Source organism: Aspergillus multicolor (assembly GCF_047715735.1).
Source record: "Aspergillus multicolor strain CBS 133.54 unplaced genomic scaffold BDW74scaffold_2, whole genome shotgun sequence".
NCBI lineage: Eukaryota > Fungi > Ascomycota > Eurotiomycetes > Eurotiales > Aspergillaceae > Aspergillus > Aspergillus multicolor.
The window spans coordinates 135530-155629 of record NW_027395953.1 but is presented as its reverse complement, the minus strand read 5'-3'; the positions used below and the strand labels follow the sequence as shown (position 1 = coordinate 155629).

The 20100-nt window shown below is 51.9% G+C and overlaps 9 protein-coding genes across 9 annotated transcripts; 4 read left to right on the top strand and 5 right to left on the bottom strand.

Moving 5' to 3' along the window:
* Window positions 1-26: 26 nt before the first annotated feature.
* Window positions 27-2398, bottom strand: BDW74DRAFT_186176 (Zn(II)2Cys6 transcription factor; the record flags this gene model as incomplete). Its single annotated transcript, XM_073731204.1, has 3 exons — window positions 27-1376; window positions 1435-1872; window positions 1931-2398. 3 exons carry the CDS (start codon window positions 2396-2398, stop codon window positions 222-224), a joined length of 2061 nt encoding a protein of 686 aa, XP_073588373.1. The 3' UTR covers window positions 27-221.
* A 1971-nt stretch (window positions 2399-4369) lies between these two features.
* Window positions 4370-5680, top strand: BDW74DRAFT_186173 (intradiol ring-cleavage dioxygenase). The gene has a single exon (XM_073731203.1). The coding sequence runs from the start codon at window positions 4495-4497 to the stop codon at window positions 5551-5553; it is 1059 nt and encodes a 352-aa protein (XP_073588372.1). The 5' UTR covers window positions 4370-4494; the 3' UTR covers window positions 5554-5680.
* A 1045-nt stretch (window positions 5681-6725) lies between these two features.
* On the bottom strand, window positions 6726-7418 carry BDW74DRAFT_42148 (uncharacterized protein). Its single transcript, XM_073732747.1, has 3 exons — window positions 7369-7418; window positions 7066-7306; window positions 6726-6997 (listed from the first exon to the last, which is right to left on the bottom strand). Exons 1-3 carry the CDS (start codon window positions 7371-7373, stop codon window positions 6959-6961), a joined length of 285 nt encoding a protein of 94 aa, XP_073588371.1. The 5' UTR covers window positions 7374-7418; the 3' UTR covers window positions 6726-6958.
* A 39-nt stretch (window positions 7419-7457) lies between these two features.
* BDW74DRAFT_143459 (uncharacterized protein) lies at window positions 7458-7849 on the bottom strand. The gene has a single exon (XM_073722877.1). The coding sequence runs from the start codon at window positions 7804-7806 to the stop codon at window positions 7540-7542; it is 267 nt and encodes an 88-aa protein (XP_073588370.1). The 5' UTR covers window positions 7807-7849; the 3' UTR covers window positions 7458-7539.
* Window positions 7850-9437: 1588 nt separating this feature from the next.
* BDW74DRAFT_165080 (uncharacterized protein) lies at window positions 9438-11190 on the bottom strand (the record flags this gene model as incomplete). The annotated part of the gene is made up of 5 exons (XM_073726375.1): window positions 9438-9642; window positions 9747-9799; window positions 9866-10154; window positions 10207-10754; window positions 10810-11190. The coding sequence occupies 5 exons, from the start codon at window positions 11188-11190 to the stop codon at window positions 9438-9440; spliced, it is 1476 nt and encodes a 491-aa protein (XP_073588369.1).
* Window positions 11191-11539: 349 nt separating this feature from the next.
* On the top strand, window positions 11540-13955 carry BDW74DRAFT_165079 (uncharacterized protein; the record flags this gene model as incomplete). The annotated part of the gene is made up of 10 exons (XM_073726374.1): window positions 11540-11608; window positions 11658-11758; window positions 11939-12030; window positions 12078-12342; window positions 12381-12550; window positions 12598-12757; window positions 12827-12946; window positions 13001-13473; window positions 13525-13728; window positions 13780-13955. The coding sequence occupies 10 exons, from the start codon at window positions 11540-11542 to the stop codon at window positions 13953-13955; spliced, it is 1830 nt and encodes a 609-aa protein (XP_073588368.1).
* A 49-nt stretch (window positions 13956-14004) lies between these two features.
* Window positions 14005-16326, top strand: BDW74DRAFT_186165 (uncharacterized protein). The gene is made up of 4 exons (XM_073731202.1): window positions 14005-14506; window positions 14571-15029; window positions 15137-15807; window positions 15862-16326. Exons 1-4 carry the CDS (start codon window positions 14315-14317, stop codon window positions 15980-15982), a joined length of 1443 nt encoding a protein of 480 aa, XP_073588367.1. The 5' UTR covers window positions 14005-14314; the 3' UTR covers window positions 15983-16326.
* Window positions 16327-16978: 652 nt separating this feature from the next.
* Window positions 16979-18062, bottom strand: BDW74DRAFT_143451 (histone H4). The gene is made up of 3 exons (XM_073722876.1): window positions 17964-18062; window positions 17614-17889; window positions 16979-17558 (listed from the first exon to the last, which is right to left on the bottom strand). The coding sequence occupies exons 1-3, from the start codon at window positions 17971-17973 to the stop codon at window positions 17533-17535; spliced, it is 312 nt and encodes a 103-aa protein (XP_073588366.1). The 5' UTR covers window positions 17974-18062; the 3' UTR covers window positions 16979-17532.
* A 460-nt stretch (window positions 18063-18522) lies between these two features.
* Window positions 18523-19652, top strand: hhtA (histone H3). Its single transcript, XM_073722875.1, has 3 exons — window positions 18523-18793; window positions 18892-18999; window positions 19058-19652. Exons 1-3 carry the CDS (start codon window positions 18769-18771, stop codon window positions 19333-19335), a joined length of 411 nt encoding a protein of 136 aa, XP_073588365.1. The 5' UTR covers window positions 18523-18768; the 3' UTR covers window positions 19336-19652.
* Window positions 19653-20100: the final 448 nt, after the last annotated feature.

Genomic DNA, 20100 nt, shown 5'->3' with positions numbered 1-20100 from the left:
CTCGGGGTTTCTAGTGTCCGACCGACTGGTTCCGACGCCCCGAGTTCCACTTTCCGAGACACCGAACCAGATATGAGCTTAGATGACGGGCTATTCAGATCACCGTCTGAAGCCCTGTATGGTTTGAACTTTGTGTCTTCTGGAGAGCGTCAACCATGGAATCCACAGTACGGGATATACTCCTGAGAATAGAAAGAGCGTTTGTTGCTCCATGTTGGTTTTCACGTCAACCAAGCACTGAAGTCGAGATTGGTGTTCCAATCCAGTAGCGCGGCAGAGAAAAACGAGTCATCCAACGATCCCGGTTGCTCCAAGTCATCCGTGGGATGTCTGGTCTGCTCACTCGTGGCAGAAGCCGCTGCATGAAGGCCACCGCTGGGGACGTTGTCACTGGAGGACACTATGTCGCTACGAAGGTGAGGCTTCGATTGAAGGTTCGCAATGAATGATGGAGCAGGTTCTGCTGGTTGTGAAACACCTTGTTGCCGAGACGCCTGTCGAGCCCCCCAGACTCGAAGAACAAGGGAGCTAACCAAGCGATGCAGCCCCCGATCTTCCAGATACATTTGCGGGTAGCGGTTGAAGATATTTTCGACGTGACACCACATGTTTTCTTCCGCAGCACCCCAGTTCTTCACTGGCATAGATTGCAGCAACATGATAAGAGCACCCCATGAGAAGTGTGCGTACATGAACCAGCGGAATCCCCGCGCGGATGGGTTAGAGTGTAGTAGCGAATCGTATTCCAGCATTCGGAGGCCATAAGTAGCTCTTGAGTCCGGATACGACGGTGGCTGCATCTTCCGTGTTCTGGCGTGGTACCCCAGAGAGAAGGCTTCCAGCTTGCACAAGGTGAGCCGCACGAAAGCATTGAGCATAAAATGAATCGGTATTACCGGATCACAGAAGCGCAGAAACTTGTCTTCTAAGAACTTGCGGAAGTCCGAGATTCGCTCGGCGGAAATGGGCATGCGCAAACTGTTCTTGGACAAATTTTTCTGGGAGGCGTCAAAGTAAGTCGATCGGAGAAGGCAAAGGGTTTCGAACTGGAACAGGCAGAAACTCATGCTGGTCAATCGCACGGGGTTAGGTGGAAGGACGTCGAGTTCGGGATAGAGATCTTGGTCATCGATGTTGGCAGGGAGCCGAGTATCCCAAGGCTGCGAAATCACGGAGCTCGCGGCACCGGCCAGCTCGGAGGCGCGCGTATCAAGACCAACCAAATACCACCAAACACGGCGACGCAGTTCGCACTCGTAAAGTGAGAGGCCTAGATTGGCACCGTCTCGATGCAGACCGATTGTCTGAGCTTTGCGGATTACGATGCCCAGTAATGACCAGAAATACGACGGCTCGGACAGGTGTTGAATGGATGTCTACCAAGAAGTCAGGAATCCTCTCGTCGGCTGAGGAAGGTAGAATAGAATGGCTTACTAGTAACAATGACAATGCTTGCACAGTCATCAGGTCAAGAGAGTGGAGGAAGTCTGCATCGTGCAAGGCGTTCCATGCTGCCGCAGTGTAATGTATTATCAGAGCAGCTTGACTGTGACCATAAATGGCATGGCACTCGGTTTCCTTGATGGAAATCAACGAACAGGCATAGATGGAACACAAAAGAGCATCATAGTGTTTCGAAGTAGGCTCTCCTGATTGACGCCGCTTTCTCAGTTTGTCTATAGTAGGCCAGTGAATGACTTTGGTCAATGGGTCAACATTCGATAGGAAGGTAGACCAGAGTTTGTCCTCATCGGCCGCGGGAACAATCAACGCGGATTGGCTGGGCCTGAAAGGCATGCGAAATATCTGGGATAGCAGCGACCGGCCCAATGAGGTACTAGTTGATTCTGCATGAGGCATATGGGGAGAGAACTGTAGACTAGCCCATCAGATTGAGGAGCTTGCATTCAAGAAGTCAAAAGGAGCCCACCTCTTTGCTCAAAGTCATGAGCATCGAGTGCTCATAGCTCCTGCTGCCGTCGGGGTTGACGACCAGTCCACCGATTGGGAAATTGAAGTCGGAGCCATGGTCCTTGTCTGGCTGCTGGGACAGTGACTGGCGATCGATATACTGATCTTGATCTTGCACTCGATGCTGATCACATGACGGCGGTTCAACATTGGGCGTTTCGGCACTGGTCTCACTGGGGGCAAAAGGGTCGAAAGGAACTCCAGCGCCGCGAAGGAGGTCCTCGTACTCCCTTAGTTTGCCCAGTAAAGCTTCGTGCGAGCACTGAAATCTGCGCTTACGCGGCCGATGCACAATTGCTGGGTAGATGCACTCGGCACCGCTGCGTTGGCAGGTGCTACATGGCTCTTGTTTGTCGCATCTGACTTTTCGTGCCGCACATTTGTTGCATGCGTTCAGGTGTTTAGCGACAAGCTCGAGGCCCGACATGTCCTGGGCGAAGGGGCAGCGGAGAGGGTTAATGGAGATGGCTGGTGAAGGCAACCTCGGGGAGCACACTAGACACACTCCGAAAACACGACTCGGGCTTCGGTTCCGCTGTGATTGGTTCCGAAATGCAACCACCCCACAAACACAAGGATAGGGCATGGATTTATATCAGTCTCGTTGAGCCAAATCTCAGCTTTCTTCCTTTTCATTCTTCACGTTCTGGAATACATAATGTTAATGCCAATGTTCTCTCTTCGTCGCGTAGCGCAAGCTATCGGTATAGCTGGCGCAGTTTGGTTGTCCGGTTTGTTTGCCCCGGTCTCTCGAGCTCAATCCATTACAGAGCAGGAAGCTGACGGCCTTTTATCTCCAGGAAACATAGCTGCCCTCAGCATGATGGCCATGCCCGCCCTGCTCCGGTCGCATCGGGAAGGCCATTGCTCGCCTGCAATACTTGTGCGGCAATGGAATCACATCCTCGAGGCTGGCAAAACCCACTGCCCTCCGATAGCTGCTGCGGTCTCTACTGCCTTCTTGTACCTTGCGTTCTCGAAATCCTCCGGGGCTCCAGTTTCCAGGTCTCTACATCTACCACCAGCACAGAGTGCAAGTATGTTGTATTATTCCGCCGGTGCTATCTTGACATTGGGCATTGTCCCCTTCACGATATTCGCCATGTCCAACACAAACAACGCCCTCTTGGAAAGGACCCAAATGCCAGAGTCTGATCCTAATACTGTCGCGTTGATTGAGAAGTGGACAAAGCTTAACTGGGTACGGAGTTTATTACCACTGGTCGGGGGGTTCTGTGGCCTTGTTGCTGCACTTTTGTAAATAATAACCTAAGGAGTAATAGCACGTCAAACCACAAAGAAGTCGGATATTCTCAATCCTCATGCTATTCATGAGCACTTCAAACTCGTAGGATCTTCCTGGCCTCTCTCTATCCTTCTTACCTCCTCTGTAGTCGAGAAAGGCTGTTGGCATCTGCGTGGCTAGCTGAACCTTGCAATTGTACGGTAGCGCCTCATGAGTTCGAACTACTTTGATGTACAGCCTTGAGCGACTGATATGACAGTACAACAGTTGACCATAGCCGTAACCTTCGTTTCTCGAGTTCCACAAGAGAAGAGAGTGCGAGTCCGGTGCTGACCTGCATATGCTCAATGTACTGTCCAGCTAATCCCATAGCAGGCCATTTAGGCCACGAGGCTCTCAGAGACCTCTAAGCGTCCACCGCTTTGTGTTGTATTCTGCAGGTCCCGCCACGATTGCTGCAAAAGAGTCAAGTTACCATGGCCCGCTCGACATACTTCAGCTCATATTAGTAAAGTGGATAGGGACATCACCAGGGCTTGTTGCTCACTCCGGAGAACTCCAGCACCGCTGACTCAGCTAGAAAAGGAATTTTTCAGTGCACTCTATTGAAGACTTGGACCCAGGGACGAAAATTGAGGCTAGAAAGTTAGAGAATATGTTTCCACTCTCCACCGGTGATGATCGACATCTGTGGGCCTCATGTGGCTTTGTCATCGGAAAAGTCGAGCTCCGGGCGAATCAATTGAAGATGATTAAACAGATGTGGAGTATAAGCCTTTAAGCCTTGAAGCCTACTCCGTAAGATCTATCTTAACTAAATTTTGGCACAGAACGGCCCAAAAAGTGCGGGACGCACCTGCCTACTTAGTCTTGCCCGCATCGGAACCCAAGTTCTCCGATGACAAACGCAATCTGTTTTATCTACACAATCATCTCAAGCATATTCGTCAGCCAAGGCCGTGATCTGCTCTATACCGGCTTGAAAGTGGATAGTCCGCCTAGTAGCTCCGCCATGCTGTTGCTGAAGACACTTGCCCGCCTCTTCTTTTCACATTTCGACCACACGTCGGCTGACGACAGCAATGGGAGCCAAGAGAATTGGGATGTCGTTGAAACATCTAAACGGATCTAGATTCGAGTCATAATAGATATCGCGAAAGCCGGGAGAAGGACTCTCCAGGTATAAATAGCCTGACCACAGCCCTCAAAGCTGACCATGGTCAAACTCTTCTCCAGTTCCTCATTTACCATCCTCCAGCTCCCCTCCACCATCTACAATGCAGCTCACTTTGCTCTGCAAGGCCGCCGTACTTGGTATGGCCGTTATGGCCGCTGCGCACCCCGGCGCCCACGAGCCCAGCTCAATGACCCACGCGCAAAAGAGATCCTTCCTCACCAACGCCAAACGAAGCCTTGGCCAGTGCGCCGACCACCTCGAACGCCGCGGCCTCAACGCCCGCATCGAAGCCCGCCGCGCCGAGCAGTACGAGTTCCACCGCCGACAAGCCCTCGCAGCCCGCGACTACAACCCATCCGCCAACACTTCCCACCACTCTCCGCTCCAAGTGAACTCCAACACCCCCGAGCAAGACCTCTTCGCCAAGGACCCCGTGTGCATCCTCTCCCCGGAAGGCGAGATCGGCCCCTTCTGGGTTAAAGGCGAACTCATCCGCTCCGACGTGCGTGACGGTGAAGCCGGTGTCCCCGTGATCCTCGACGGCCAGTTCATCAACATCGAGACCTGCGAGCCGATTGCCGACCTGTACTGGGATGTCTGGAACTGCAATGCCACGGGCCAGTACTCGGGCGTGCAGAGCGATATGAACGGGAATGGAGCCGACGCGTCTAACCTCGACAAGACCTTCCTGCGCGGGATTCAGAAGACAGACAGCGACGGCGTGGCGCAGTTTAAATCTGTCTTTCCTGGTCACTACTCCGGACGCGCAACTCACGTTCATGTTGTTGCACATGTCGGCGCGACTGTCCTCCCTAATAACACCCTTACCGGCGGCAATGCCGCACACATTGGCCAGCTCTTCTTCGACCAGGACCTCATCAGCGAAGTGGAGGCGCTGTACCCGTACGACACCAACGACGTGGCTATCACCAAGAACGCCGATGACCATGTTGTCCAGGATGAGACGGAGGACACGGCATCCGACCCCTTCTTCGAGTATGCTCTGCTTGGGGACTCTGTTGAAGACGGTATCTTTGCTTGGATCACCCTGGGCGTGAATGTCTCCGCCAGCTACGAGACTAGCTATGCGGCCAGCTTGACTTCGACCGGCGGTGTCTCGAACTCTGATAGTAACTCGGCTAATACTGTCAACCTGTAGAGCTTGGCCTTTGACGGGGTGGGAGTGTCGTCTCGAAATTGCGCCGTTGTCTTCTCTTCTTTTCTCATTCATTGTCTCTTGCATGCCATATCAAGGAATCCATGCCTGATCTAGATGGTTTGCCGCCTCATTCTCTCGTTTACTTCATCAGAGCGCAGTCAATCTTGAAGATTTCTCTTTCTATAATACATTCAACGTTTCTATTCAGTCACCCTATTTTTCACCAGCACGACGTTCCTAGCCTGGTACACCGATTGTTCCAGTCAGCAAGGCCTCTAGGGTCCTTGTATAAACTCAGAGCCAAGGCCAAGCTCAGGGAGAAAGTCAAGCCGGGACCTTGAGTCACTTAGCACTATACCCTTAGGTAACAGGCAATGAAGTCGTACCCGGGATCTGGCAACGACCATGGTCAGGGAGATAAGGCATAACGGGACGGGACCAACGCTACAGCAGTTTGGCGGGTGCGTAGGTATTCTTAGTGTCCTATAGATACCTTATGTATAAATTCTTAAAATACCCGATGGGAGCAGCTGCCCCTCCTGCATCTGTAGATGGTTCTCTACCCTGACATAAGGGCACACTCCGCGCCCTTATTCTGTGATTGTTGTGCGCTGAGCTATGAACCAAATGCTAACTCGAATGCAGTATAGACTTATGCACGGACGGGAGTAAATTGCGGCCATGGTCCTAAGTCCTGACCGTGGACACCAATTCAAAGACCTAATCCCAATGAATTGCACTGCAGAGTATTGTAATATCAGTGGCTCACAGACTAAACCACGTAGATACCACATGGAAGTGGATATGCCCCTAATCACCCCGGGGTGTGTGTAATACAGGTCCTGGACATGGTCCGGAGTCAAATCCTGCTCATCTAGCACCTCACGGTTGCTGGAAGTAGGTGTATGATGGCGGGGCTTATCGATGCCCTGGATCTATCACTGGCGAATGGAGGTGTTGTACTACTGGGCAAAACCGGTGCTATATGAACTAGAGCCTGTTCCGAAGAGCTGCGTTCCGAACTTCGATACTGGTCGAAACGGTACTCTATGGACTACCGTCGGTTCCGATATCCATCGTTGACGAAGTTCTTCCTGCTAATCCCAGCTTCTCCCAGATAAATGTAAACATGCTTCCAAGACCTGTGTACACCATTGTGCGAGTATCAGCAATGCACCTGCTGCTTTTTGATTCCCTGATGCTTCCAAGGTCACTATAACTAACTTCCCAAAACACATTCAACCAGTTAAGGCGATTACGGCTTGACTATGGTAGCTTCCATCGGCGTGCTCGCCGCAAAGCGCAGGAAAAGGTCGAATGGGGCCTCCTCTTCCGTCTCAAAACTATACCGCTTGCTCACCTGCACCCGAAGCTTGCCAGATCGATCAAAGCAGCCTTGAATGATTCAGCCATGCTGGGGGCCAAAGAACGATATGACGAGGACCTGATGTGTCACGGTGCGGTTAGCTCGGCCCGAAAAACAGTGGATAAACACTGCCAAAGTAATCATACAGGAAAGTAGGCGCAGTGTTCGAACTTGGTCTGACTTAGTCTGTTATTAACTGCCTGCGCAATCATGCTCAGTTCTCCAACAAGCAAGTCGTCAGACGAAACCTTGACGCCGAATTGCGCTAGGATCATAATGTGTGGCACCTTGGATTGCGGATGCTCGAAGATTCCTGATGTCCAGCCCTCGGACCTACCATCATCCAGTAACCCATGGGAATCCCTAGAATAGAAGGAATTCTTAGGGCTGATTGCTAGTCAGTGCTCGATCACTAAACAGAGGCGAGTGAGTATTGGCAAGGGGCTTACTTCATTCGACTCCAACCGCTCTTGCGTGCAAGGGTCTTTTGTATATACTTGCGTGGCCTGGCCAAGAACAGAACTTGGACAACCTGGAGAAACATTCTGGCGCGGTTTTGAGGTCTCGGGTAGGGAAGGGAGGCGGGTTCTGCTGTTGGTATGTAGTCCGTGAAAGTGGTGTCATGCCTGAGGGGTCTCCAGTTCTTGCCGTCGATGGAGTACCTGGCAAGTTTGAGGGCAGGCATTGGATGGAATTGACCATTTGGACGAGGTGACGTATCCATCGTTTTTGGCGTCAAACTCGGCGATTGAGATTGCGTGTAGTGGAAGCTCAACAGTGTCGATGTATGGGCCTAGCGAGTCAAAGAGATAGTCGAGTAGTTCCAAAGAGTTGGCCTTGTATAATTCGCGCATGCGAGAAACTGATAAAGAACCGGGTAGATACATGATCTCGATGAGACAGGGAGTTCCTGGCCTTACAGGACAGCACCCGTTTTGGCCACGGTCATACAGAGTCCAGAATGTGTCCCGAGATAGTTGCAATGAGACAGGAGTTGAAGAGAAAGAAGGGAATATCAAGGCGGGGATGGAAAAGGAAAAATGAAGAAGTGGGAGCAGAAATGTTGCCCGCGAACTCTTTCTCGATCAGCATATGATGGAGAATGGCTTTGGCTGCCCTGAACTGTACGCATTATACACAATAGTGCTCCTCGATCATATGAACCGTGGTCGATACTGCGCCCGACGTGCCTTGAATTTATTGTACAGCGCACCATGGTCATGAAACTGAATGGCCCATTTTAGTGTTTGCTATTGTAAGTAAACCCTTGACCAGCGCCTATGCTGCGTACTTAATTAACATGGGCTGGACTAACCACCCAGGCTGCTCTATATCGCCGGCGTCGTCGATATTCCAAGGGCCGTACTGCTGAATGACCATGAAGTCGTCCTTGAGAACTAGGCGCCGCTTGCCGTCGAGGGGTATATCTCGGCGCCGTCCTGTGCGAAAAAGACTGGGCTGTCCAACCATGCCCTATTAGAGACCCTTCTTAAACCAGTAACAGGGACAACTCACCGATCATCCACCGGTTGCATGTCGGTCTCCTTATCGGGAACCGACAACCTCTGAAGTCTCTTGCGTTGAAACGTCTGGCTCGAGCCTATCCCCAAGCCTTGGCCTGACTTCTAAAGGCATCTCAGTCGCGCTATCATCTGCTTCTTTAGACATGAAGCCATCCACCCGGGCACAATATCCATCCCGCTTGAATTGGGCTTTGAGTGCTAGTCTTCGTATATGCCACTTGCCTATCGAGCCATCGTCTTTGATGGTCAGGGCAGACACCATATTCACTGTGTCCTCGTCGCCCGGGGGGGGGCGCTGCTTGAGCGCCTGCAACTGCTGGCTCCTTACCAGCTCAAAAGTTCCTAGGTCGTGGGGGTCGTTGGGGTCAAAGGGCAAGATTGTGGCCCCCATTCTAACGCTCTTCAGGTATTCCTGGAAGGGTAATCAGTACTGGGATCTGGGCCACGGTCCGTCGGCAGTCCAGCGTGTGGACGGCATTATTGACATAAGCTACATAAGGATGCCAGTCTGCACCGCCGAGTTTACCGTATGGTTGGCAGTAGGCCTCGACCGCTTCAAACGTACCGAGCATGAAGCATATTACAATGGTTGTTGACTTACCCCAAGGTCTTCCCCGAGTCCGATTCTTTCCCTCAGCCAAACAGCAACCCGTGAACCATTGCGTAGTCCGCCCTCGCGCTCAATAACTGTAATCATGGCGTACAGACTCCGGATTACATACTGAGGACACCATCAACATCTCCAATCGCCATTCGTAGCCCTACAATGCACAGATATGCCTTAAATGCTCCAAAAACAGCAAAACAAAAAACATACAACAGCTGGGATTCGCATGTGGTCACCCACCATACTACTAACCAGCCGGCGTGTGGCTTAAGTACGGCTGAGCGGACGGGAAGCCCTGTTCTCCACACCCTGTGGTCGTATGTGCTAGTTACTGCCAAGCATTGACTTATACAGTATAACACATGATCACATATCCGCGCAATCGCCGTCAATGTCTCTCACGGACTCGAGCCCTAATTAGCAACGGTTCGGCGAGGTCACTAATGCCCACGCTGACAAGGTCCGGGATCTTGCCCTTATGCAAACCCTTCTCGGCATCGACTCGCTCCCGCTCATCCGCTAGCTCGAACGTAAACTCCCTCAAGAGAGTGCTGAAGAGCTTGTATATATTTGTCGTGGCCACTGTCTTCCCACTGCATTGTCGTCCGCCGAGCCCGAAAGTGCATGAGCAGGCGCGCTTTGGCGGCAACGGAGGGGTCATCCCACCGAGTTGGATCGAAGACGTTATGATCTGAACCTCAGACAGTCGGGGTTGTGGTGGAAGGCATGGTTGCAGACGGCGAGGGAGGTCTGGATATCCCAAACTTAGTTATATGGTGTCTTCTAGTTATTCAAATGAGGTGGGACGAGACTTACACCTTGAGGGATATGATCACCCTCGATGACCACCCCGGCTGGATCCATGACGCGGCGGGCTAATGGCATTGTGAAGACAGGTGTAATCCGGAGATTTTCACGTACGCAGCTGCGAAGGAAAGGAAGAGAGGACTCTGCGATTATGACTGGATATGCCGGCTCACTTGATCCGAGAGCAGGAAGGCTCGAGTCTAACTCTTCGATGCAGGTCTTCATGAATTTGGGGTTGTGTAGAAGATGGTAGAAGAGGAGTGTTGAGGTTGCGCTAGTAGTGTGTGTTCCTGCGATGCTGAATGGAATTAGAACTAAAGGTCAATAAGAAAACACACAAAACAACGTACATGAAACCGAAAGCCTCTGTTTCCAGGTCAATTTGCGTAAGCTTCTCCCCGGTCTCCGGGTGCTTGGCTTTGATCAGATTGGTCAGTATATCCTTTCTGTCTTCTTGGCCTAGGGATCCGTCACCCTTCAAGTCCGTCAGCCGGCGCCGAACACATGTCGATGCAAGGTCCGCGCAGGCTTTTCGGCCTGCAAAGAGCCTTCTTAGGCCGTCGTGAGGTATGTACCGGAGCCACTTCTTTAACGTCTTTGTCATTGACGGCCATGCCCCAGTCACGGCGGCTAACAAGCTATGCTCAATCACGGGAGGAACAAGCGACTCGTCGTCGGCTTCCTGCACCCTGAACGACTGGCTGAAGGCGAGTTCTCCAATCACATCGATCATATAGTAGTGAAGCAGTTTCTTCAGGTCAAAGACCTCGCCGCTAATGCAGCATGAACGGATCCGGTCCTTGAGGATAGCGATATTTAGGTCCATGTACCGCTCCATCTCTTTGATATAGCTAGATGAGAAACTATGGGACATGTGGCGCCGTCTCGTAGAATATAACTAAAACACCAAGTGTTAGATATGCCTAGGCTTCTGGGGACTAGATTTGACTCACTGCCTCATCGCGCATGCCGAATACATTCGGGTGAGCGGCTCCGTATGCGTCGTAGAACTCGGTTTTCGGCATAGATTTAGCGCTTTTCTGGTAGATGATAGGGATGGCGCTCTCGTAGGTGACGCTCAGCTTGTCCGGACCATATCGGACGACTGGTCCGTACTTTTCTTGGAGCTCGGTCAGGTTGTAGGGCTGCTGGAGGGTGAAAAATTGATGGGCCTGCCATAGGTCTGTGACACTTGCAAGGAAGGGGCCTGGGTACTTGGACAGGGGATGAAGGTAACGCTGATAGACTACGTATGCTGCGGCTGCGAAAGCCAGGATAGCCACTCCAGAAAGCCAGAGATTTTCAACGAGCAAGTTGGCTATAAATGTCAACATCATCTTATGTTGTTCTTCCTAGCGGAACACATTGAGCAGCCATTGTGGTTGGGCCAGGGCTTGGTGGGTATTTATTTATCTTTGGAAGCCTGCGAAATAGGGAGAATTACTTCTGGATGGACATTGACATTGCCCCGCGGAGTACGGTAAGGTATGAGCGATTGGTTGTGTTGACAACAGGGGGTGTGATGCCCTCGGACATACATACGGAAAGGACTCTTCCGATTGGTCAGGCGCGGGCCGGCCTCCTCTGTGTGGGGAAGTCTCGTGAGTCGAGACATGGGGGATCGTGGAGAAGTCATGGGCTCCAAGCAACTACAAAGGAGCAAACTAGAGGAACAACTACAGTATGGCCAAAATACGCAGAATGGGAAGAACAGAGGTCGCCTGCGCCGAGTGCAGGCGTCGGAAACTCAAAGTGCGTGTGCTCAGCTAATTGAGCGAGCTCGCCCGCTGACGACTTGCAGTGTGAAGGAACACGGCCGAGTTGCTCTCGATGTCAAGATCTACAACTAGAATGTCTTTATGCGCCGCCCCATAGCAGTGGCCGGGTAACGAAGCCAGGACGGTAGGTCTTCGTTCCGAGACTAACGGAATATTCTCTGACACGTTCCAGGAGCAGAGGTGACTTGATGAAGAGGATAGAGGTCCTCGAGGAGAAGCTGCGAAGCGTTTCTAGTACACCTTTGAACTCGAGAAATGATAGCAGCATTGCTATGGACAGGCAGAAGTAACAAGAATCCCCTAGCCAGCGAACGACTGTAGATGAGGGCGTACCGGTGGATGTGCTCTCGACACAGGCCTTGGCAGAGGTATCGAATAGCGAAGTCGGATATTTCGGTAAGTGGCACCAACCCAGTTTAGCAAATAGCTGACCACTGCCACAGGACCTACCTCGAACTATGCCATGTTTCGACTGATATCGAAGATCTTCGCTCAAGCGACAATAATGCACTTACCAGCGGACGGAACGGGGCAGAGCCTGGATGTGTGCCATCATTGTGCTCAGCATCATGAAACATCCTTGACAACGGACAATGATACCGGGACAGCAGGTGGCTTGGCACACAGCGAACTGTATGCACTGCCGCCGACGGAAGAGGCCACGGCCCTTCTCGACAGGTACTTCTCGACAATCGACTTGGTGCTACCGTATATCAGCAAACCGGCTTTGCTCGAGGAGTACATAGATCAGTAGAGCAGAATCCCCCGAGATTTCGAAGGGTGCTCCTCGCACTTTTGAACATTCTTTGGGCACCTGCGTCAGCTTCACTCGGGTCGTCGGAGCGAGAAGCCTTTTATGAGAGGTCGGTGGCGCTGCTCGATCCAAGAACTATAGAGCGTCCGAGTTATGAGCTAGGTTTGGCTTCCTGCGTCGATGCCGGGTTCGAGCTGATCAGTACCCAGTGCAAACGCTGCTCCTGATGGTCGAATACAAGCAGAACCATCGGCGCTCCATATCCAGCTATACAACTCATGCACTGTGTGTAAAGGCGGCGTTTCACATCGGACTTCAATATGGGGCTGCCGCCGGGAAGCCGAACGAGAAAGTCCTCCGCTTGCGTCTGTGGGGTGGGATGGTAAAAAACGACAGGAACGTGGTCGGCCCTCGTCGCATTGTCGTGTAAACTAACAGTGGCCACGGGATTATGGGGTTGACGCAAGGTCGACCGTTCTTGATACCACAATCTCTCAACGTGGTCAGCAATGAGGTACCAAGCCCAAAAATTAGCGACCTTTACGTCGCCAGGGTTGCGTAAGTTGCTTGTGGTTCTTATCGCCGGCTGTAACTTCACTAATGGTTTCGCAGAACGTCTCACCCCATCATCGAACACGCCGTGGAAGCGTTGTACAACGGTAACTTGGAGCAGGCAGAACCTCCCAGAATTCAGACTCTCATCTCGAAGCGGGCCGATCTGGGCTGGCAGATTGATGAGTGGTCGGACAGTTTGGACATGGTTGGAGGCCTGATATCGCCGTCTGAATTAACAACGCCCTCGGAGGTAACGGATGGTTATGTCGCCGCGCGGGTTCTCTTGTCTATTCAATACTATCGAATTCGGATGCTCATCAACTTCCCTTTGATCACACAATTCCTCTTGTCAGGTGAAGCGACCTCCCTTGGGCCCCATACGAGCAACCATTTCAGGCAAGTATTGCCTCAAATAGTTCAGGACGATCGCGATGCTGTACGGGAGCTATGCGGGATAATATCTGCGCTCAGTAACTTCAACAATGGCTTCACCAGCAAGTTTGCTGCTTGGTACGCCTGCAACTACTCAAGTATGGAGCGGCCAGTCCATCTTGAGAAAATGTGAGCTTACCAGTCTTTAGTGCTGACTATCACATTGCACTACTTCATGATCCTCTTAGTCACGAAGCATGATCCGAATATTCTTGACGATACCTCGGCCGCTGAAGTTCGTCAGGAGTTGGGGGAGGCACTGGATGTCATGAAGACGTTTGGGAAGACTAATCTGATTACACAGAAAGCCAGTTGTTGTATCGGTCGACTCCTGACCGTGTTCGATACACTTGGTGCGTACTCGATGAGTACCTCCCAAAGTACCTTGTCTGACAATGACTCAGAGTACCAGCTCGGAGTAGCGCCATTCATGCCCTTTGATTATTGGGACACGGATTATATCTTGGAAAACATCGGGCGTCCGTCGGCAGATTTTCTAACAACCTTCAGCTGTGATGAGGTTGACCAATTGCCTCCATCATTCCTGGGTTTGTATTCCAGCATTCCATTGTGTGAGTAAGTGCCTAGGCTTTAACAATTCCGAGGTCGTTGAGCGAGCCAATCGAGTAGCAGGTAGAGCAAATCATTTACTGGGTTGGTTCAACAAATCAGCGAACTGCTACCCGAGCCAACGCTTGTCCAGTCGTCTTGCAGCCTTCCGTTGGCTCGGAGAATGAGACAACAGCTCATCTATACGACCTCTAATCCTTGGAGCTTCGGGGCCATGGGCCATGGCCAGGTTTTGCGGGAAATCTCGAGCTGAATCTGGGGAAGAGTTGTTGTGGGTCGGCCAGGCGTCCCCACAATTCATGATGCTATAAGATGCGTTGGTGATCCGGCGACGCTCATTCAGAATGTAGGACCCAAATCTCCCGTAAAATGGATAAACCACAGGCTGAGTATGTCGATGCAGGTATCCCCGAGATACCATACGAAATACCAAGCACCGGCGGCGAGGATGGTCTATCAAGCGAGCATTGGGAGTATCTTCTGAACCGTCACGGGACGTTGCAGCTCAACCTTATCCTGTCCATGGATGACAACGATCCATGCAACTGGCCGGCTTGGGAGGTACCACGCATCTGTTGTCACTTGTTGGACTGGATCATGGTGCTAACTCCTCGTTCAACTTCAGAAACTCACCAACCTTGCCCTGGTTGCCTTCCATGCAATGATGGCAACGTTTACCACGGCAGCGATACAGTGCGCCTTCGTGGAAATAGCCGATAATTTGGGCGTCAGCGTACACCGAGCTAGCTATCTCACCTCCTTGGTCATTGCCGTTCTCGGCGCTGCACCTTTGATCCGGAAGCCCTTTGCTGATCGTTATGGTCGGTGTCCGGTATTTCTGCTCTCGTTGGTATGCAGCTTCATCGGAAATATTGGTTGTGCAAAAAGCCCATCGTACGCGACGATGGGTCTGTGTCGCGCCATAACCGGGTTCTTCATTTGTCCTGCCGCGGCAATCGGCAGCGGGGTTGTGCGTGAGATGTTCTTTGCGAGGGACTGCGCTCGGTATATGGGCGTTTCGGCACTGATGGTGACGCTCGGTGTTCCCTCGGCACCGTTTATCTTCGGGTTTGCGGTGGTGAGGGTGGGATATCGGTGAATTTATTGGGGTGTTGGCTATGGTTCGACTTCCTTACTGCACTTTCGTTGCGAGGCCGTACGTCATCTGGGTTCATTGCTGACAAGTTCCAGGTCAACGGTATCCAGCTCGTCCTGTACTTCTTTCTCGGTCGTGAGACGCTTTATTGTTCGTCCGCTCGATATGACGACAAACCGGTCGGGTCGCGATTATCTGCAGTCGGGTGTCTCAATCCTACTCCTTTGACCCTTAAGAACTTCTTCGGTCCTTTAACCTCGGCTGCACGCCCCTCTGTTTTGATCCCCGCAGTTGCGTACTCCATGGTCTTCCTTCTCGCCAGTGTCCTAATATCAATTGAAATTCCCCAGATCTTTCCGGATAAGTTCGGCCTGGATGCACGGCAGGTTGGCCTCCAGAACCTTGCTATCATCATCGGCTCCGGCCTCGGTGAGCACGTGGGCGGCTATCTCTCGGATCAATGGATGTCGTATCGTGAGAACCAGATCGGTCGTATTCCGTTGCCCGAGCATCGATTATGGCTTAGCTACAGCGGGGTCGCTTTGGCAATCTGTGGTATCGTCGTGTTCCTGGTCCAGACAGAGAAGGCCTCTGGACAGTGGAATGTCACGCCGTTGATCGGGGCTGCGATTGCTGCCGGGGGAATTCAAATCGTCACGACCGTCAATATCACCTATGCAGTCGATTGTTATTCGGGGGACACGGCTGGTGTGGGTGTGTTTATTACCTTTGTCAGGCATATTTGGGGGTTTATCGGGCTGTTCTGGTAAATTGCCTCTCCGCTTGTTGGGTCCAATATGTGCTAACCTGCACCCTTAAGGTTTCCCCTAATGCTCGAAGATATCGGTTTTTATGGGAGTACCGGAGTCATCGTTGCTATGTTGGTCGGGGGTTCTGTGATCCCAACCTTGGCTTTGCAGTGTATGGGGCATAGGTGGTGATAATTTGGCCGATGCGATGTTGGGAGATGTATTGTCACGTCCCTTGATTGCAGGTTCTTGGCCGTTCGCCGTACCGTTCGCGAGTATTGGCGGGTGTGTTTAGGTTAACAATCGTGTATCTGGTTTCCGATCGCCGACCATGCCCTTGGAATGTTCATCATACTTCATGGCGGCCTAGGCCTTCTCGGTTGTTGTGCTTAGGCCGCTGGTGGATGAATACGTCGCGTAATGATGTTGTCTCCCACATCTACCGTCTATCTGCCCTGGACTTCGCCGGGCGTAGTCAGCAACTGCGATGGCAGACGTTCTCGGTGATATCTGGTAGCGTAGCCACGTGAGATGTGTTCTTTGGGGTGTTGAGTGGCATTGTTCAATGAGGCTCGCGAACTGAGAGACGGTGACCGACGCGGCCATTCCCATTTGGTGGACTTGGCAGCTGGGTTGCAACTTCGCTGACCGAGCTCGGGCCAGGCTTTCCTCGATTTGGAAAGTCTTGGCATGCATTGCACTCGGTATAATCCGTCCCTTTCCCGAGCCGTATAGAACAAGGCCGCCGTAGCTTCTATGTCGCTATATTGGCCTCCATATGAGTATATGTGGCTTGATGAGTACTGTTAATGTATGCTCTATGCTGCAGCAAGCTTCATAAGTCCTTGCATCTTCATGTTTGGGGCTTTTGGGCGAGATTGATTGTTTATACATCGATATATATATCGTTGACTTGTCCAGCATATGGGCATTGCACCATCATCCACCTCAGGTCCTCAACTCTTCTCACATCGTAAGCTACAAACACAAACCAACCATGAAACATCGGAAGAGCACAGCACCGACGTAGGCAGATGATTGTTCTCGAGGATAGCCATTCTCATGCGGTCGACACCCAGGAAACAAGCTAATCAAGGCACACGAGGAACGCCTTGAGGACCATGAAGGGCACGACGGACACAGCTACGCACATACTACACGGCTGGAGGATAGATGAAGGTCATGCACGGAAGTCTCATTAGAAGAACGGTATACAAGAAGCCTAGTTTGATGCATATATACGCAGTCACTAGAGCCCAACATGTACTTGGAGTAGTGATGATTCAAGGCCACAAGGCAACCAAACGCGAACGCCAAACCGAGAAGCAAAACCAAAAAGAGCACCAAAGCCGAAAGCAAGAAGATGCTACAAAGAGGTTAAGAAGTTACGAGGAACAAGATGATTTTTTGATCGGTTGTATTCATATGATCGCGTCTCATGCAGCACGATCGTATTTAGCCCGTGGCGCCAGCCGGGAGCATGAAGGCTATGATACAGAAAATCAAAGACGAACACTAACTGGCCAGTAGTGGACGCGTGGGAAATAGTAAATAGAAGATACGTTAAAGCAAACCCAGAGACCCATGACACTTGTGTAATAAAAGATCAAGAACACCCCAACGTCCCAGTCATACCGTAAACCAACCCGAAAAGCAAACCGTCGCGTCACTGCTGCGGAAGGACAATCGACGCGCCGACCGCGCAGGATGGTGGAAACGAAAAAAATGCAGAAAGAACACGCTTAACCACCGAAACCGTAGAGGGTACCTGAGAGCGGACACGTTAGATCGAGTCAGATGAAAGGACGATCGAGAGTACTCACGGCCTTGACGCTTGAGAGCGTAGACAACGTCGAGAGATGTGACAGTCTTGCGCTTGGCGTGCTCGGTGTAGGTGACGGCGTCACGGATGACACCCTCGAGGAAGGTCTTGAGGACACCACGGGTCTCCTCGTAGATCATAGCGGAGATACGCTTGACACCACCACGGCGGGCGAGACGGCGGATAGCGGGCTTGGTGATACCCTGGATGTTGTCACGCAAGATCTTGCGGTGACGCTTGGCGCCACCCTTTCCGAGACCCTTTCCACCCTTTCCACCTGTAGGCAAGACGCGTCAGTCGAGGATCTTCGAGGTAACCTCATGGGATGGATGCCATATGGCTGTCACTTACGTCCAGACATGTTGATAGTGTGAAGAGATTTAAGGTTAAAGTTGGGAGGTGGAGATAGATTAAACGTCAAATGGACGGCGAGAGTTGTTGAGAATGAAGAGCGGATGTGCTTCCACGGGACGGGAGATATTTGTATAGAGGAGGGAAGCGCGTGGGGAGAGAGCTGGAATCACTCACGTCGAAAGAATCAGCCAATCAGAGGACGCGGGTGGTTGATCTGATGCGCGCACTAGAACGGGCGGTAACGTGACCATGACGCAGTTGATCTTACAGGGGGAACTTTGATCGCAACGCGAAGACGCGTCAGGACGCGGATCAGAATACGGAGAGATGAAAGTAAATTCTTACAGGCTACAGAAACTACTGGAACAATTCTGATCTGGCAAGAATTCGGGGATGGGGTTGGGATCAGTATGTGAATGGGGGACATTCCAGATCAATGATCCTGAGTGCTGATTGGCCCGCCGGGAACGTCTCGCTTAGTGTAACTGCCAGGCTGACCGCCCTGGCCCGCAACCCTTTCGATCTCCCCAGTAAAACTGGGCCGCGAAATCACGGCTTATGGTGTGCTGCTTTCCGAACGCTTTTTTTGATCAAAGGAAAGGGCGCTAAGACCACCCAACTTTGCAGGCAAACCACAGGATCACCACCCGCCCTTCGCTTACTACAAATACCTCCCCCCACCCGCCCCCTCCATCTTTCTTACATCTAACTATCCTTTCCGACAACCTATATTCAGCCATCCACTTTCATCATCAAATTTCATCCAAAACCCCACTAATTTCATCAAACAACATCGTCAAGAATGGCTCGTACCAAGCAGACTGCCCGTAAGTCCTCACCTTGCTGCCCTTCCTCTCGTGGCGTGGTCGTGTTACGGTCGCGTCGCTCCCTGAATAGCTTCATGATGCTGACTTCGTTCTAACAGGTAAGTCCACTGGTGGCAAGGCTCCCCGTAAGCAGCTCGCTTCCAAGGCTGCCCGCAAGGCCGCTCCCTCCACCGGAGGTGTCAAGAAGCCTCACCGCTACAAGCCTGGTATGTCACTCATCTCGCTTTCACTTCTCATCGTTGCGTCATTCTAACAAGCACCAAGGTACCGTCGCTCTCCGTGAGATCCGTCGCTACCAGAAGTCCACCGAGCTCCTGATCCGCAAGCTCCCCTTCCAGCGTCTCGTCCGCGAAATCGCCCAGGACTTCAAGTCCGACCTCCGTTTCCAGTCCTCCGCCATCGGTGCTCTCCAGGAGTCCGTTGAGGCCTACCTCGTCTCTCTCTTTGAGGACACCAACCTGTGCGCTATTCACGCCAAGCGTGTCACCATCCAGTCCAAGGACATCCAGCTCGCCCGCCGCCTCCGCGGTGAGCGCTCTTAAGTTGCTTTTCTTCGTGGTTGGTTCTTCTGGGATGGCGATAACGGGGTTCATATTTTCTTTTTCATGACTGGCGATACATGACGGGTTTTCTCTTTTTTTCCCCAATATCAATGGGTTCGGCAATGGGTTTTGTTTTTTTCTCGCTACGTTTTCAATAGTAGGCCGCCCATCAGCGGCTGGCGATTCTCATGGGTCTACTCAATACTATGTACATTAAGGACTCTTCAATCCTCGCATGGTGTCCCGTCGGTGCCGCCGGATGGCATAGACGCATAAATGCAGTATCTATGATCAATCAAGCCAGTCCCATTCAATCTTCTCTTGTAATCTGTAGGTGTAAGACGCGTCTGCTTACGGTCGCAGGCGCAACCGCATTTTATGCTCCACGCGTCGCTCCCTTCCATGCTCATTCCGACGCGTAATTGTCTTCCCTAGGTGCTGGCTAAGTTCTCGCTGTCCTTGGACTGGAAGGTCACTCGGCTGGCATGAATGGCACTCGCCACTGCCTTCAAAGCATGAGGTAAGCTTAACAAATTCCACGAGATTCTCAGCAGACGTAAGCCCCGATTTCCACGCCGCGACAGCCGACCGGGTATTTCTATCCAAGGGAGGCGCGACCGTGATGCGACTACATCATGAGATGCACCAGGTAAGTCACCGAAGGGAGGAATCCGAGGAGCATTATGGGGAGTATCGCGAAGTATTGTTGTCCTCTGCATGAACTCTTGATGGCCCCCTTCATTCTGGCGTCTCTTGACCCAGATA

Excerpts from the sequence above, each read along its gene's own strand:
- BDW74DRAFT_186173 (XM_073731203.1), top strand. The coding sequence starts at position 4,495 with ATGCAGCTCACTTTGCTCTGCAAGGCCGCCGTACTTGGTATGGCCGTT.
- BDW74DRAFT_42148 (XM_073732747.1), bottom strand. Across the intron at positions 6,998-7,065 it reads AACACTGCGCCTACTTTCCT|GTCCTCGTCATATCGTTCTT; the intron begins GTATGATTACTT and ends GTGACACATCAG.
- BDW74DRAFT_143459 (XM_073722877.1), bottom strand. The coding sequence starts at position 7,806 with ATGTATCTACCCGGTTCTTTATCAGTTTCTCGCATGCGCGAATTATAC.
- BDW74DRAFT_186165 (XM_073731202.1), top strand. The coding sequence starts at position 14,315 with ATGGATAAACCACAGGCTGAGTATGTCGATGCAGGTATCCCCGAGATA. Across the intron at positions 14,507-14,570 it reads GCAACTGGCCGGCTTGGGAG|AAACTCACCAACCTTGCCCT; the intron begins GTACCACGCATC and ends GTTCAACTTCAG. Across the intron at positions 15,030-15,136 it reads TCGGGTTTGCGGTGGTGAGG|GTCAACGGTATCCAGCTCGT; the intron begins GTGGGATATCGG and ends GACAAGTTCCAG.
- BDW74DRAFT_143451 (XM_073722876.1), bottom strand. Across the intron at positions 17,559-17,613 it reads CGCTCTCAAGCGTCAAGGCC|GTACCCTCTACGGTTTCGGT; the intron begins GTGAGTACTCTC and ends GTCCGCTCTCAG.
- hhtA (XM_073722875.1), top strand. The coding sequence starts at position 18,769 with ATGGCTCGTACCAAGCAGACTGCCC. Across the intron at positions 18,794-18,891 it reads TCGTACCAAGCAGACTGCCC|GTAAGTCCACTGGTGGCAAG; the intron begins GTAAGTCCTCAC and ends TCGTTCTAACAG. Across the intron at positions 19,000-19,057 it reads GCCTCACCGCTACAAGCCTG|GTACCGTCGCTCTCCGTGAG; the intron begins GTATGTCACTCA and ends ACAAGCACCAAG.